The sequence below is a fragment of the Cygnus olor genome, unplaced genomic scaffold (genome assembly GCF_009769625.2).
Source record: "Cygnus olor isolate bCygOlo1 unplaced genomic scaffold, bCygOlo1.pri.v2 scaffold_193_ctg1, whole genome shotgun sequence".
NCBI classification, from domain to species: domain Eukaryota; kingdom Metazoa; phylum Chordata; class Aves; order Anseriformes; family Anatidae; genus Cygnus; species Cygnus olor.
Window position 1 is genome coordinate 1 of NW_024429131.1, and position 15,184 is coordinate 15,184.

General features: G+C 71.7%; 2 protein-coding genes across 2 annotated transcripts; both read right to left on the reverse strand.

Annotated features, from left to right (window-relative positions):
* Positions 1-99: 99 nt before the first annotated feature.
* Positions 100-2,721, reverse strand: LOC121063333 (host cell factor 1-like; the record flags this gene model as incomplete). Its single annotated transcript, XM_040543752.1, has 2 exons — positions 2,464-2,721; positions 100-340 (listed from the first exon to the last, which is right to left on the reverse strand). Coding segments are annotated over exons 1-2 (277 nt in total), but the record flags the coding sequence as incomplete, so codon positions are not given.
* Positions 2,722-8,623: 5,902 nt separating this feature from the next.
* Positions 8,624-13,882, reverse strand: LOC121063334 (methyl-CpG-binding protein 2-like; the record flags this gene model as incomplete). Its single annotated transcript, XM_040543754.1, has 3 exons — positions 13,803-13,882; positions 9,631-9,987; positions 8,624-9,530 (listed from the first exon to the last, which is right to left on the reverse strand). Coding segments are annotated over exons 1-3 (1,299 nt in total), but the record flags the coding sequence as incomplete, so codon positions are not given.
* Positions 13,883-15,184: the final 1,302 nt, after the last annotated feature.

A 15,184-nucleotide genomic window follows, 5' to 3' on the forward strand; every position in this document is an offset into this window, starting at 1 on the left:
TACCCCCAGTTACCCCCCCATACACCCCATTTCTCCCCCCCACTCCCCCCCAATTGCCCCCCCACCCCCCATAACCGCCCCCCCGTGCCCCCCCCCAACTTTGTGCCCCCCCCCCGCGCCCACCGGTGTTGTAGACGTGCAGCTCGTCCACGATGCCCTCGTTGCCGCCGCCGAAGACGACGATGAGCTCCTTGATGGCGACGGCGCGGTGGCCGTGCCGGGGGCGGGGGACGGGCCCCGACCAGCCCACCACCCGCCGCCAGCGCGGCTGCAGCGCGGGGGGGGCGCCGGGGGGGCCCCCGCCCGGGGCCGGGGCGGCCATCGGGGCCCTCTGCCTCTCCTGGCGGGGGGGGGGGGGGGCAGTTGGGGGGGGGGGCCAGAACCGTGCCGGCAAAGGGGAGCCCCCCCAGTCCCCCCCCCATGTCCCCCCCCATTTATGTACCCCCCCAGTCCGCCCCATTTATGTTCCCCCCCCCAATCCCCCCCCCATGTCCCCCCTCATTTATGTACCCCCCCAGTCCGCCCCATTTATGTTCCCCCCCCCCAATCCCCCCCCCCCCATGTCCCCCCTCATTTATGTACCCCCCCCCCAAATGATTAATTACCGGCACTAACAAACCCCCATTGGGACTGGCGGGGGGGGGGGGGGGGGGGGGGGCACGATACACAAATTAGCCCCCCCCCCCCCAATTATATTCAGGGTGTAATTGATGTTGAGCCCCCCCCCCCCCCCGACGCTTTTGGGTGCTGCCCAAAGACCTGCCCCCCCCCCCCCCAAATCCTTAGGGACCCCCCCCAAAATCCTCAGAGACCCCCCCCAAATCCGTAGGGACCCCCCCCCCCCACAGCCCCCTCCCAAATTCTCAGCCCACCCCCCCAGTCCTTAGGGCCCCCCCCCGTAACACCCCCCCGGGGGGGGGGGGGCAGCCGCTCCCCTCATCCCTCCCTGCCCCGGGGCGATGCAGTCCGGCTGCACTAATTGCCCCCGCTAATTGTCCCCCCCCCCCCCCACTACTTGCCCCCACACTCCGGCAACCGCCCCCCCCAGGACCAGGGAATTGTGGGCAGCGCCCCCCCGCTGCTATAACTGCCCCCCCTGCGTTACAATTGCCCCCCCGGCATCAAAACCGCCCCCCCCCCCAGCATTTTAACTGCCCCACTCGTCACCCCCCCACAAAAAATACAACTGCCCCGCTCCACGCTATCTGCCCCCACCCATGCAACTGCCCCCCCGGGGCAATTAATCTGCCCCATAACAAGCAAATTGCCCCCCTCCAGCCACATAACTGCCCCTTAACAATACAATTGCCCTGCCGGGAGCCCAATTGCCCCCCCGGCATCCTAATTGCCCCTTAACAATACAATTGCCCCCCAGCGACTCAAGTGCCCCCCCGGGACAAACGAACTGTCCCTTAACAACACAAACACCCCCCCGCCAGCCCAATTACCCCCTCCAGACACCTAACTGCCCCCTAACAATGCAATTACCCTCCCTGATTGCCCGACTGCCCCCTAACAACCCAATTGCCCCCCCGGCAGCCCAACTGCCCCCCCGGGAACCCAACTGCCCCCCCCCAACAACCTAACTGCCCCCTAACAATACAATTGCCCCCCCGGGAGCCCAATTGCCCCTCCCCGGCAACCCATATACCCCTTAACAATACAATTACCCCCCGGACAACCCAATTGCCCCCCCCGGGGCAAACTAACTGTCCCTAACAATGCAATTGCCCCCCCGGGAGCCCAATTGCCCCCCCCCAGCACTCTAACTGCCCCCTAACGATACAATTGCCCCCCCCAACATTTAATCGCCTCTTATCAACCCCATTACCCCCCCCGGCGCCAACTAACTGCCCCTAGCAACCCAAGTGCCCCCTAGCAACCCCCCCACCCCCCCCCCGCCCCTCCCCGTGCCCCCGCCCCCTCGGGCCCCCTCCCCCCCCCCGGCGGGCCCTGGGAGCCGCCATCTTGTCGCTGCCCGGGCGGAAAATGGCGGCGCCCTGCCCCCCCCTCCCCCCCCGCCGCCCCCTCCCGCCGCCCGCCGCCCCCTCCCGGCTCCCGTCCGCACCCCCCCGGCGGCGGCTCGCGGCCCCTCGCGGCTTCCGTCGGGGCCCGGGGACGGCGAGGCGGGGCCTGGGGGCGGCGGCGGGCGCCTTCACGCCGCCCTGGGAGCCGCCATCTTGCGGCGCTCGTCTCCTCCGCGCCGCGCGGGGGAGGGCGGGACGCCGAATGGGCGGGGCATCTTGAAGCCCCGCCCACCCAACCACCCCCCCCGAGAGGACGGCGCCATCTTGGGCGCACGGGCGGCGCCATCTTGGGGAGGTCGCGGCGCCATCTTGGGAGGGAGCGCGGAACCGGGGTGCCCCCCGCCCAAACGCCACCGGGACACCCCCGTTCCCTCCCCCCTCTTTGTCCCCCGCCCCGTTTTGCCCCCTCCAAGCCGCCGCCGCCGCCCCTCCTCACCGCCCCGCCGCCCCTCTGCACAGTGGGCGCCGCCATCTTGGGAAGGACCGCGGCCTGCTCAATATGGCGCCCGCCTCCCCCCGCTTCCGCCGCCGCTCAGGGAGGGGGGCACCAGCGGCGAGAAACCCGCGCCCGGCCCGGCCTCGTCCCCCCCTTACGGGCGGGGAGCTGTACGGAAAGGCAGCCCCGAGGCGGGAGCCGCCATCTTGGGGGGCGGGGACTGGGCGCCGCCATCTTGGGGGGCGGGGACTGGGCGCCGCCATCTTGGGGGGCGGCACCGGGGAGGGGGGGAGCGCCGCGGCGGGGGCGCCCCAGGGCGGCGTGGGGCGGGCGGGGGGCGCTAGGCCCGGCCCCGGGGCCCAGCCCGCGCCGTACGGCAGCCGCTGGGCGCCGCCATGACGGCCGCCGAGGGGGCGTGGCCACACGGGAGGCCCTTAAAGGGACCCCTCCCTAATTCTCCAAAACCAAACCCAACCGGAGCCGCCCCCCCCCGCTTCCCGCGACCCCCCCCGCTCCCCGTTTTACCCCCGCCGCTTCCTCCTCGCTTAACGGATCTCCCAGCCCCGATTGCTGCGCGCTGTACGGAGCGCTCAGCCCCCCATGGGCGCCGCCATGTTGCCTGCCGCCGCAAGCCCCACCCCCTCCCGGCCCCGCCCCCACCCCTTTTTCCCCGAGGGGCCCCAAAATGGCGGCGGGGGGGCCCCGTACGAGCCTCCCCTCCCCCCCCCGTGTCTCAGTACCCGGCTGTTCCCTCCCAAGATGGCGCCGCCCGTCCCGCTGCCGTTACCCGGATGTGGCTCCTTCAGCGGGCGGGGCTCCACAAGTGCCCGGATGTTGAGGGGGGACCCAATAAGGGGAGGGAGACACAAGATGGCGGCGCGCTGCTGCTGCTGCTGCTGCTGCTGCTCCTGCTCCTGCTCCTGCTCCTGCTCCTGCTCCTGCTCCTCCTCCTCCTCCTCCTCGGGACAAGATGGCGGCGCCTGGCCGAAGCGGGAGGGAAGATGTCGGCGCCCCCCCCCCGCTGCGGCCTGCTGCCCCCCCCCCCATTTTTTCCCCACCCCCCCCTCTTTATTTAAAGCCCGGCCCCAAGATGGCGGCGGCGGCGGGGGGGAGGAGGCCGAGGAGGCCGCCCAAGATGGCGGCGGCCGCCTCACCCGCCTCGCCCCGCGCCGCTTCGCCCCGGCCGCGGCCCCCCCGCACCTGCAGGCGCCCGCCGCCGCCGCTCGCTCGCCCCCCGCCGCCTCCGCTCGCTCCGGGGCTCGCCGAAAGGCCGAGAGGGGCCCGCCTGCCGCGCCGCCTACGGGCTCTTGGGAGCCGCCATTTTGGACGCGTCTCCTCCACCCGCCACAAAGATGGCGCCGCGCGGGGACCCGGATGTGGGCGCCTAACGGCCCGCGCGCGCCCCGCGCATGCGCCGCGCCGCACCGCCCGCCCTGCCCGGCTGCCGCACTGCGCATGCGCGCCGCCCTCCTCCTCCCCCTCCTCGCCCGGCCCCCCTCCCTCTTCCCGCCCATGCTTTGGGCGCATGCGCAGTGCGGTCAGCTAACGGTTTTTGTGCCAAAAGCCCGATTTTGGGCGGTTTTTAGCGCCGCGGCCCCTCCCCGGGCCTAAACGAGCCCCGCTTCTCCTCACAGCTTCCCGCCCGGTGGCCGTTAAGGGGCCCGTTCGGGGTGGGGAGGGGGCTCCCCTCAGGGTGGCGGCCAAAATGGCGGCGGGAGGGGAGGGGAGGGGAGGGGAGGGGAGGGGGGGGGGGGGGCTCAGGGGTCTCGGGGGGGAGGGAGGTCCTGGGGGGGGGTCCCGGTGCCCGTCAGCGCCTCCCCCCGCCCCCCGCCTCGCAGAGAAGGCACCGGTGTGAGAGCGGCACGGCTTTATTGGCAGGCCCCGCGGTAAATAAATGGGGGCTCGGGGTCCCTGTCCACTCCCACCCGAGGCCCCCCGAGCCCCTCCCGGTGCCCCCCGGGGGTCCCGGAGCCGCCCCCGGCCCGCCCCAGGGCACCGCCCGCTCCCCGCGGCCCCTTTAAGAGGCCCCCGCGCTGCGCATGCGCGGCCCCCCCCCCCGCGCGCCGCCATCTTGAGTGTGGCGGAAGCGCCGCCCGGCGCCGCGGTGTTGCCATAGTTACCGCGCGCCATCTTGAGCGTGGCGCGGGGAGCGCGGCCGGCGGGAAGGTGCCGGCCCCGCCCCCCCTCGCCGTGACGTCATCGGGGCGATGACGCAGGACGGGAGAATGACGTCGGCGAGGGGCGCGACGTCACGGCGGTGATGTCACGGCTCCACGGAGCGGGGCCGAGAGCTGCTGCGGGGATCGGGAGCCACGGGGGGGGGGTCCACTGGTGTGAGCTGGAGTAACTGGGATCCACTGGGGGGAGCTGGGGTGACTGGGATCCACTGGGGGAGGGGGTCCAGAGTAACTGGCATCCACTGGAGTGTCCTGGAGTAACTGGGATCCACTGGTGGGAGCTGGAGCTGCTGGGATCCACTGGTGGGATCTGGAGTAGCTGGGATCCAGTAGAGTTGCTGGGATCCACTGGAGTGACTGGGAGTAACTGGGATCCACTGGTGGGACCTGGGATGACTGAGACCCAATTGAGCTGCTGGGATCCACTGGAACTGCCGGGATCCACCGGTGTGACCTGGAGTGTCTGGGATCCACTGGAGCTGCCGGGTTCCACTGGAGTGGCCTGGTGCAACCGGGATCCGCTGGTTCCACCTGGAGGTGCTGGGATCCACTGGTGCGGCCTCGCATGGCTGGGATCTACTGGCGAGATCTGGAGTGACTGGGATCGACTGGTGTGACCTGGAGTGGCTTGGGATCAACCGGTGCCAGCTGGAGCTTCTGGGATCCAGTCACCGCCTGAAGGATCTGGGATCTGCTGGTGCCACCGGGAGCTGCTGGGATCCACTGGTGCGACCTGATGCGACCGGGATCCACTGGTGGGACCAGATGCACCTGGGGTCCACTGACGCGACCGGGATCCACCGGTGTGACCTGATGCAACCGGGATCCGCTGACACCGCTTGCAGTGACCGGGATCCACCGGCACCGCGCAAGCAGCCCGGGATCCACCCGGGATCCACCCGCGCCCCCCACCCTCCATCTTGGCACCCCCCCCACCAAAGGGATCCCGGGATCCACTCGGCTGGATCTCGGTCCCACCTGGGACCCCCACGGGACCCACTCGAGACCCCCCGGGATCTGCCGGGATCCCCCCGGCCCCCCCCGCCCCCCCCGGAAGGACGGGCGCAGGCGGGGGTTACACAGGTTTATAGCTGACTGCGGCACAGACACGGGGACGCCTGCGGCGGGGGGTGCACAATAAATAGGCCCCGGCGCCCCCCCGCGTCCCCCCCCGCCCCCCCCAACCCCCCCCCGCGCGGGCTCCGGGTTTTTCAGTTTTTATTCTTTTTTTTTTTTTTTTTTTTGCTCTTTTCTCGTGGTTTTTTTGTTGTTTTTTTTTTTTTAGCAAAAAGGGGCCGGGCGGGGCCCCCCCTTATTGCCATGAGGAGCGGGGGGGGGGGTCCCGGTGCGGGGGGGGGGTCTCAGGGAATTTTTTTTTTTGGGGGGGGGGGGGGGGGGCCAAGCGCTAACAGTCCCGTGCGGGAAGACGGGGACGGGGGGGCCCCGCAGGGCGGCGTGGAAGAACGGCACGGGGGGGCCCCCCCATGGATCCCCCCCCCAATGGATTCCGCCCCCCCCGAGGGGATCCCCGCCCCCAACACCCCCGGGACCGGTAAAGTGCAGGACGGAGCCCCCCCGCCCCCCCATCCCCCCCCCCATCCCGGGATCTGGGGGGAAATCGCGCAATTTGGGGGGTTTGGGGGGAGCAGCCCCCCTTCCCCGGGGGCCGCCGTCGCTTCCTATTGGACGGAGACCGGATCCCCCCAGCTCACAGTCACTCCTGATTGGCTCTGATGGTTCCCCCCCCGCCGAGCCCACGCTCGCTCCTGATTGGCTCCACGGTAGATCCCGCCCCAAGCCAAGGTCGCTCCTGATTGGCTCTGCCCTGCGTCCCGTCCCAGCCCATGACCACTCCTGATTGGCTCCACGCTAGATCCTTCCCCAACCCAGCGCCACTCCTGATTGGCTCTGTGCTCGATCCCGCCCCCAACCCGACCTGGCTCCTGATTGGCCCAGGCCTACCCAGAATGACTCCTGATTGGCTGAAGACTGGATCCCGCCCCAGCCCGCCCTGGCTCCTGCCTGGCTCAGCCCTTCCCGGAACGCCCCCTGATTGGCTGAAGACCGGATCCCGCCCCCGCCCAGCCCGACTCCCCACTGGATGGAAACCGGATCCGCCCCTCCAATCCAACGTCACTCCCGATTGGATCCTGGCCGGATCCCATCTCGACCCAGAGTCGCTGCTGGCCGGGCAGAGGCCGGATCCCCCCAGCTCGCTCCTGATTGGCCGAGGACTTGGTCCCGCTGCGAATCGGCGGCCCAGGATTGGCCTGGCAGCCGCCTCGCCCCGCCCAGCACCGCTCCTGATTGGCTCGGCACTGGATCTCAGCTCGCCCGGACGCTGCTCCCCATTGGCTCTTGCCCCTGCAGCACGCCGCTCCTGATTGGCCGAACACTGGATCCCAGCTCAAGCGGAACCTGTTCCTGATTGGCTCAACGCTGGCTCCCAACCCAACCGGAGGTCACTCCCAATTGGTTCGAGTCTCGATCCTGCCCCGCCCCCTGCCCCCTCCTGATTGGCTCGAGCCCAGATCCCACATCCCCACAGCTCACTCCTGATTGGCTCGAGACCAGATCCCGCACCGCTGCAGCTCGCTCCTGATTGGCTCAAGACCAGCCCCTGCCCCCGCTCCTGATTGGCTGACCACTGGACCCCACCTCAACAGGAACCCGCTCCCCATTGGCTGACCACCGGCCCCTGCCCCTACAGGAACTCGCTCCCGATTGGCTCGTGAGCGGATCCCACTCCGCCGTCACTCCCCATTGGCCAGAGCCCCCTTCCTGCCCCGCCCAGCCGCCGCCTCCGCCCCCATTGGCCAAACACCGGCCCCGCCCCGCTCCCCTCCTCCCTCCCCATTGGCCGGCGACCGGATCCCGCCCCGGCAGCGCCCCCTCCCATTGGCCGGCGGCCGGATCCCCCCGGCCCCGGTAGTGCAAAAGTCCCCGGGGGCACGCGAGCGGCGCTGGGGGGGGGGAGGGGGGGCGGCGCCCCCAGGACCCCCCCTCCCGGAGGCCAAAGTGCAAAATTTGGGGGGGGGGGGGGGCGCCCTGCAAAGGGGGGAGGGTGCGGGGGAGGGGGGCTCCGTGCCCCTCGCTGTGCTTTTCGCTCGTAAAAACGGGGCCGGGGGGGGGGACGGCGGTGACGGCACGGGGGGGCGACGACGATACGGGGGGGGACGACGACACGATATGGGGGGTAACGACGACACGGGGGGGCGACAATGACAATACGGGGGGGCGACGATGACGATATGGAGGGGACGATGACAACGGGGGGGCAATGACGATATGGGGGGGTACGACGGCGACACGGGGGGGCTGATGACGTAATGGGGGGGCTGATGACGTAACGGGGGTTTGATGACGATACAGGGGGGCTGATGACGTAACGGGGGGGTCGATGACAAAATGGGGGGGATTTTTGGGGCGGGGGGGACGGCGGCGGGCGGGGGGGGCGTGCGTGGGGCTGCCTGCGTGGTGCGCGCGGGGGGGAGGGGGGGTCCGTCCGCGGGTCTGTCTGTGTGTCGGGGGGGGGGGGCAATAAACGGGGAGGGGGGGGGTTGGGGGTGAGGGGGGGTCCCGGGGGGGGGGCTCACAGTCAGCTGACGCGCTCGGGCACAGGCGTCCTGGTGTCGACCGCCTCGTCGCGGGGGGGGGGCCGGGGCACGGCCGCGCTGGGGGGGGGCGCCGCCGCCGAGGAAGAGGAGGAAGAAGAAGAGGAAGAAGAGGAGGCCGGGGGGGGGGCAGTGTCTTTGTGCTCGGCCTCCCCCCGCGGTTTGTGGGGGGGGGGCGGCGGGGGGGGTGAGTCTTAGCCGGCTCCTTGGCGCAGCCGTCGGGGGGCCCCCCCCGCTCCTCCGCGCGCCCCCCCCTGAGGTCCTGAGCCGGCCGCGGCGGGGGGGGGGGCGGCGCTGGCGCTGTCCTGGGGCTCGGGGGGGGGGGGGCGGCGGCGGCGGCAGCAGCGGCGGCAGCGGGGGGGGGGGGCGGCGGCGGCGGGGGGGGCGGCGGCGGCGGCGGGGGGGGGGTTCCCCGCTTGCCCCCCCGCCCTTTGGGGCTCCCCTCTTTGCTGCGCCGCCCGGGGCTGCGGGCGCTCCTGGGTCCCTTGGGGGTCCCCCCGCCGGGGGGGGGGCGCCGCCGCCGCCCCCCCCGGTGCCGCCGCGCTCGGGGGGGGCCGGGGGGGTCTCGGGGGGGGGGGGCGCCGCCGCCGCCTCGCGGGTTTTGCGCTTCTTGATGGGCAGCACCGTCTCCTGCACCGCCGGGGGGGCGGCCGCCGTCTTCTTCTTGGCTTCGGGGGGGGGCGAGCCGGCCGGGCCCCCCCCGCCGCTGCTTCCTCCGCCGCCGCCGCCGCCGCCTCCTCCTCCTCCTCCTCCTCCCGCGCCGCCGCCGCCGCCGCCGCCCCCCCCGGCGGCCCCCCCGGGCTTTCGGCCTCGCTTTTTGGGCACGGCGTGGCTGTCGGCGTCCGCCTTCCTCTTCCTCCCGGGGCGCTTGGCCGCCAGCACCGGGCCGGACTGGGGGGGGGGGGCCGTCACCGCCGCCCCCCCCGTCGCCGCCGCCGCCGCCGTCGTCGTCGTCGTCCCCCCCCCGGCGAAGGGCATCTTGACCAGCAGCTTGCCGGCGCTCTTCTCCATCGCCCGTTTCAGCGGCGTGCCCCCCCCGGCCTCCGCCGCCGCCTTGGGGCGCGCCGCCCCGCTGCCCTTGGGGCGCCCGCGTCCCCGTCCCGTGCCGGGGCTTTTGGGGGCCTTGGGTTTTTTGGGGGGCCGCTGCTCGCGCCGGGAGGGGCTCCCGCGGCCGGTGACGGTGAAGTCGAAGTCGTTGGGGTCCAGCGAGGTGTCGCCCACCTTCTCGAAGTAGGCGATCAGCTCCACCTTGGAGCGGAAGGCTTTCCCCTGCGGGCTGCCGCGACGAGGTGGGGGGGGGGGGAAGAGAGCAAAAGGAGGGTGGTGATGGGGTGGGGGGGGCTCCGAGCCCCCCCCCCCCCCAGCCCCGCACTCACTTGATCAGGTAGACGTCGTACTTGCCGGCCGAGCGGCCGGACTTGCGCTGCTTCAGCTTGCGGGTCCAGCCCTCGGGCAGCGTGGGGTCGTCGTACATGGGGCCGCGGTCGCGGATGATGGAGCGGCGCTGCTTGGGGGAGGCCGAAGGCTCCGGAGCCGCCGGCGCGGCCCCCCCGGGACCCTCCGAGCTCTCGGCTTTGCCCGCTTCCGCCGGTTCGGCCCCCGAGGGCTCGGGGGGGTCGGGGGGGTCGCCGTCGTCGTCGTCGTCGCGGCGCTGCTGCTCCTTGCGGGATTTCTTGGCCTTGGGGGGACGCTCCTGGAGGGCCGGCAGGGGCTCCTCCTCCGCCTGCTCTTCCCTGGGGGGACAGAGGGAGGGGTTAGGGGGGGCGGGGGGGGGCGGGATGGGGCGGGGGAACGGACCGGGGGGGTCTGAGCCGGAACGGGAGAGGTCGGACCCGAAACGGGAGCGTTCGGACCCGAAACAGGAGCCTTCTGCCCCAAAACAGGCACATTCTAACCCAAAACAGGAGCCTTCGGACCCAAAACAGGAGCCTTCGGACCCAAAATAGGAGCCTTCTGCCCCAAAACAGGAGCCTTCTGCCCCAAAACAGGAGCCTTCGGACCCAAAACAGGCGGCTTCTGCCCCAAAACGGGAGCGTTCGGACCCGAAACAGGCGGCTTTTGCCCTGAAACAGGAGCCTTCTGACCCGAAACAGGCGCGTTTGGACCCAAAATCAACAGCTTCCGCCCCGAAACGGGCGCCTTTCACCCCCAAAGACGCACGTGTTGCCCCGGAACAGACGCTTTCTGCCCCAAAACAAGTTCGTTTTGACCTGAAACGGGCGCCTTCTGCCCCGAAACAAGTGCGTTTTAACTCCAAACCGGCACCTTCTGCCCCGAAATGGGCACATTTTTTCCCAAACAGGCATGTTTTGCCCCCAAACAGACCCTTTCTGCCACAAAACAAGTGCGTTTTGACCCGAAACGGGCACCTTCTGCCCCAAAACTGCAGCATTTTGACCCAAAACAGGTGCCTCCCGCCCCAAACAGGTGCGTTTTGCCTCCAAGCAGGTGCACGTTAACTCAAAAGGACGCCTCCTGCCCCAAAACAGGTGGATTTTACCCCAAAATGGACGCCTTCTGCCCCAAAACAGGCGCGTTTTGACCCGAAACGGACGCCTCTTGCCCCGAAACAAGCAGATTTTGCCCCCAAACGGGCCCTTTCTGCTCCGAAACACGTGCATTTTCCCCAAAACAGGCGTGTTCTGCCCCAAAACGAGAGCCTTCGCACAGAACACGCGCCTTCTGCCCCAAAACTTGCGTCTTTTGCACCAAAATAAACGCCTTCTGCCCCAGAACGGGCGCCTTTCACCCCAAAACGAGCGACTTCTCCCGGAACGCGCGTCCTTTGTCCCAAAACGAGCACCTTTCGCCCCAAAACGGGCGCCTTCTGCCTCAAAACAGACGTCTTTCAACGGACGCAGACGCCTTTTACCCCGAAACAGGCGTGTTTCGCCCCAAAAAAGGCACCTTTCGCCCCAAAGCAGGCGCCTTTCGCCCCAGGAAAGGTGCATTTGGCCCCCAAACGGGCGCGTTTTGCCCCAAAACGGGCGCTTTTCGCCCCAAAACGGGCGCTTTTCGCCCCGAAACCCAGCCGCGGGACGAGCAGTGGGTTAACGTGCGTGGGTTATCGGGGGCGGAGGCCGGCGGCCTCCAACAACATTTGAGGACGCGGCCGGGACCGGGCGGACGCACGGACACGGGACGGACACGGGACGGAGGCCGGACACACGGAGGCGCCCGGAGGCCGCGTCCCCGGGGGGCTCCGCGGAGGCCGGCGCCGGCTTTGCCCCGCGGACGCGAGGCCGAGCGGGAGGAGGCCGGCACGAGGATGGCAGCGGGAGGAGGCCGGCGGCACGGGGAGGCCGGCACGAGGAGGCTGAGAGGGAGGAGGCCGGGGGGAGGCCGGCGGCACGAGGACGCCGGCGGGACGAAGACGCCAGCGGCGCAGGGAGGCCGGCAGGAGGAGGCTGGCAGCGTGCGGACGCGAGCAGGAGGAGGCCAGGGGCAAGAGGAGGCCGGCAGCGTGGGGACGCCAGCACGAGGAGGCCAGCGGTGCGGGGAGGCCGGCGACACGAGGAGGCCGGCACGAGGAGGCCGGCGGCGTGGGGACGCGAGCAAGCGGAGGCCGGCGGGAGGCTGGTCGTGCGGGGAGGCCGGCGGCACGAGGAGGCCGGCGGGAGGAGGTCAGCAGCACGGGGAGGCCGGCACGAGGAGGCCGGCGATGCGGGGACGCGAGCAGGCGGAGGCCGGCGGCAGGCGGAGGCCGGCACCGGGCTGCTGGAGGCCGCGGGCGACGAGCTCGGCGCGGCCTCGGCCTCGCGACGGCGCCGGGGCGCCGGGAGCGCGGCCGCCGCGGGATTTGGGGCGAAAAGGCGGGGTTTCGGGGCACGGGATGCGGCCGGGGCTGTCAGCGCGAGGCCGGGGAGGCGGGTGCTGGCGGGAGGACGAGATTTTGGGGGAAAATCTGCGGGTTTTGGGTGTGGGACGGGGCTGCGCGTGTTAGCGTGAGGATGGCGTTTTGGGGCGAAACGCGGGGGTTTTGGGGCACGGGATGGGGCCGCACGTGTTAGCGTCCGGGCGACATTTTGGGGCAAAACGCTGCAATTTCGGGGCGTGGGACAGTACGCGTGTGTTAGCGTGGCGGCAGCGTTTTGGGGCAAAATCCTGCAATTTTGGGGCACGGGATGGGGCCGCCCGCGTTAGCATGCGGACGACGTTTTGGGGCAAAACACCGCGATTTTGGGGCGTGGGACGGGCCACACGTGTTAGCGTGCGGACGAAGTTTTGGGGTAAAAAGCTGCGATTTCGGGGCGTGGGATGGGCTGCACGTGTTAGCGTGAGGATGGTATTTTGGGGTAAAACGCTGCGATTTTGGGGCACGCGATGAGGCCGCACGTGTTAGCGTGCGGACACTATTTTGGGGTAAAACGCCGCAATTTTGGGTTACGTGATGAGGCTGCACGTGTTAGCGTGCAGACAAAATTTTGGGGCAAAAAGCTGCGATTTTGGGGCACGCGATGAGGCCGCCCGTGTTAGCGTGCGGACGCCGTTTTGGGGTAAAAAGCTGCGATTTTGGGGCCGGGACCGGGCCGCGAGCGTCAGCGTGCGGCCGCCGTTTTGGGGCGAAACGCTCGCTTTCGGGCGGCGGAGGGGGCGTGAGCGTCCGCGCAAACTTTTGGGGCAAAACCCCGGGATTTCGGGGCACCGGCCGGGCCCGCGGGTGCCGCTCGGAGGAGGGCGCTTTGGGGCAAAACGCCGCGATTTCGGGGGTCGGGGCGTCAGAGCGCGGGGGGGGGGGGAGAACAGCGGAGTTAGGGGGCGGGGGCCGGGCGCGCGCGCAGCGTTTTGGGGTGAAAAGCGCGGGGATTGGGGCCGGGGGGGGGAAGGGGGCGGGACGGGGGGGGGGCGGGAAATTTGGGGGGGGGCTGAGGGTTTTGGGGGGGGGGCTGGGGGCTTGGGGGGGGCTGGGGGTTTTGGGGGGGGCCGGGGGATGGGGGGGGGCTGGGGGTTTTGGGGGGGGTTCAGGGTTTTGGGGGGGGGTCCTGGGTTTGGGGGGGGCTGTGTGTTTTGGGGGGTTCCAGGGATTTTGGGGGGGGGGTCCGGGGGTTTTGGGAGGGGCTGGGGGTTCGGGGGGGGGGTCTGAAGGTTTTGGGGGGGGTCCGGGGGTTTCATGGGGGGGGTCCCGGCGCCGGGGGGGCCCCGTTCTTGCCGGGGGGGGCCCTCCCCGGCTGATGACGCACTCACCGCCCCCCCCCGCCCCCCCCCCCCCCCGGGGGGGTCCCGCCGCTTCCCCCGCCCCCCCCGCCCCCCCCGTACCCGAGGGGAGGGGCCCACGGGGGGGGGGGGCCCCCGGGGGGGGGGGGCGGCTGAGGTGGGGGGGGGCTCAAGGGGGGGGGGGCTCAGAGGGGGGGGGGTCAGAGGGGGGGGTGGCTCGGGGGGGGGGTCACAAGGGGAGGGGGGGGGGAGGCGCGCGCCGGTCCCGTCCGCCCCCCCCCCCCCACCCAGAGCAGGGGGGGGGCCGCGCGGTGCCGCCCCCCCCCGGCCGCCGCCCCCCCCCCCTTCAGAGCCCCCCCCCCCCCCCCGTCATCGGGGCCCCCCCCCCGCTCACAGCCGCTCCTCGCCGCCGCTCGGCGCCGCCGCCATTTTCTTCGCAGCGAAGGAACCCGCGGGGGGGGGGGGGAAGGAGGGGGGGGGGGGGCCCGAACCGAGCCGAGGAGGAAACCCGGAGCGGGCCCCCCCCCCCGCCGCGCGCCGATTGGCCCCGCGGCACGTCGCTCAAGGCGGCGCCGCGCGGCGATTGGTCGGCGGGGTGCCCCCCGTGGGCGGGGCCCGCGCGGCGGCGGCGGCCGTTGGAATTGGCGGGAAGCGCTGTCAGTTACGGCGCCCCCCCCCTCCCGCCGGGAGGGCGGGGCCGGCGGAGCGCGCGCGGCGGGCGATTGGCTGGCGGCCGGGACGCGGCGCTCCCATTGGGCGGCGGCGACGCCCGTCACGGCCCCCGCGGGGAGGGAGGGGGGAGGGGGCAGCGCGCCGCGCTCCCTGCGGGGCTGGGCCGGGTTTGAAATTTAACGGCCGCAACGGCCGCCGGGCCACGCCCCCTCCGCGCGCCAGGCCACGCCCCCCCGGCCGGGCCACGCCCCGCAGCACCGGGGGGCGGGGGGGGGGCGAGGGGGGGGGCACCGGGACGGGCCCGGGGGGCTCTGGGAACCCCCCAAGGAGGGCGAGGGGGAACCGGGGGGGTCCGGGGGGCGTTAACGGGGGCTCGGGGGGGGCTTTGGGGGCACCGGGACCCCCCCCCGGGGGCTTTATGGGCACCGGGACCCCCCCGGGGGCTTTAGGGACACCAGGACCCCCCCCCCGGGGGCTTTAGGGTCACCGGGACCCCCCCACGGGGCCTTTAGGGGCATTGGGATGACCCCAAGGGTCACCGGGACCCCCCCCGGGGGCTTTAGGGGCGTTGGGATGACCCCAAGGGTCACCGGGACCCCCCCACGGGGGCTTTAGGGTCACCGGGACCCCCCCCGGGGGCTTTAGGGGCGTTGGGATGACCCCAAGGGTCACCGGGACCCCCCCCGGGGGCTTTAGGGGCGTTGGGATGACCCCAAGGGTCACCGGGACCCCCCCCCGGGGGCTTTATGGGCACCGGGACCCCCCCGGGGGCTTTAGGGTCACCGGGACCTCCCCACGGGGGCTTTAGGGACACCAGGACCCCCCCCCCGGGGGCTTTAGGGTCACCGGGACCCCCCCACGGGGCCTTTAGGGGCATTGGGATGACCCCAAGGGTCACTGGGACCCCCCCCGGGGGCTTTAGGGGCGTTGGGATGACCCCAAGGGTCACCGGGACCCCCCCACGGGGGCTTTAGGGTCACCGGGACCCCCCCACGGGGCCTTTAGGGGCGTTGGGATGACCCCAAGGGTCACCAGGACCCCCCCACGGGGCCTTTAGGGGCATTGGGATGACCCCAAGGGTCACCGGGACCCCCCCACGGGGGC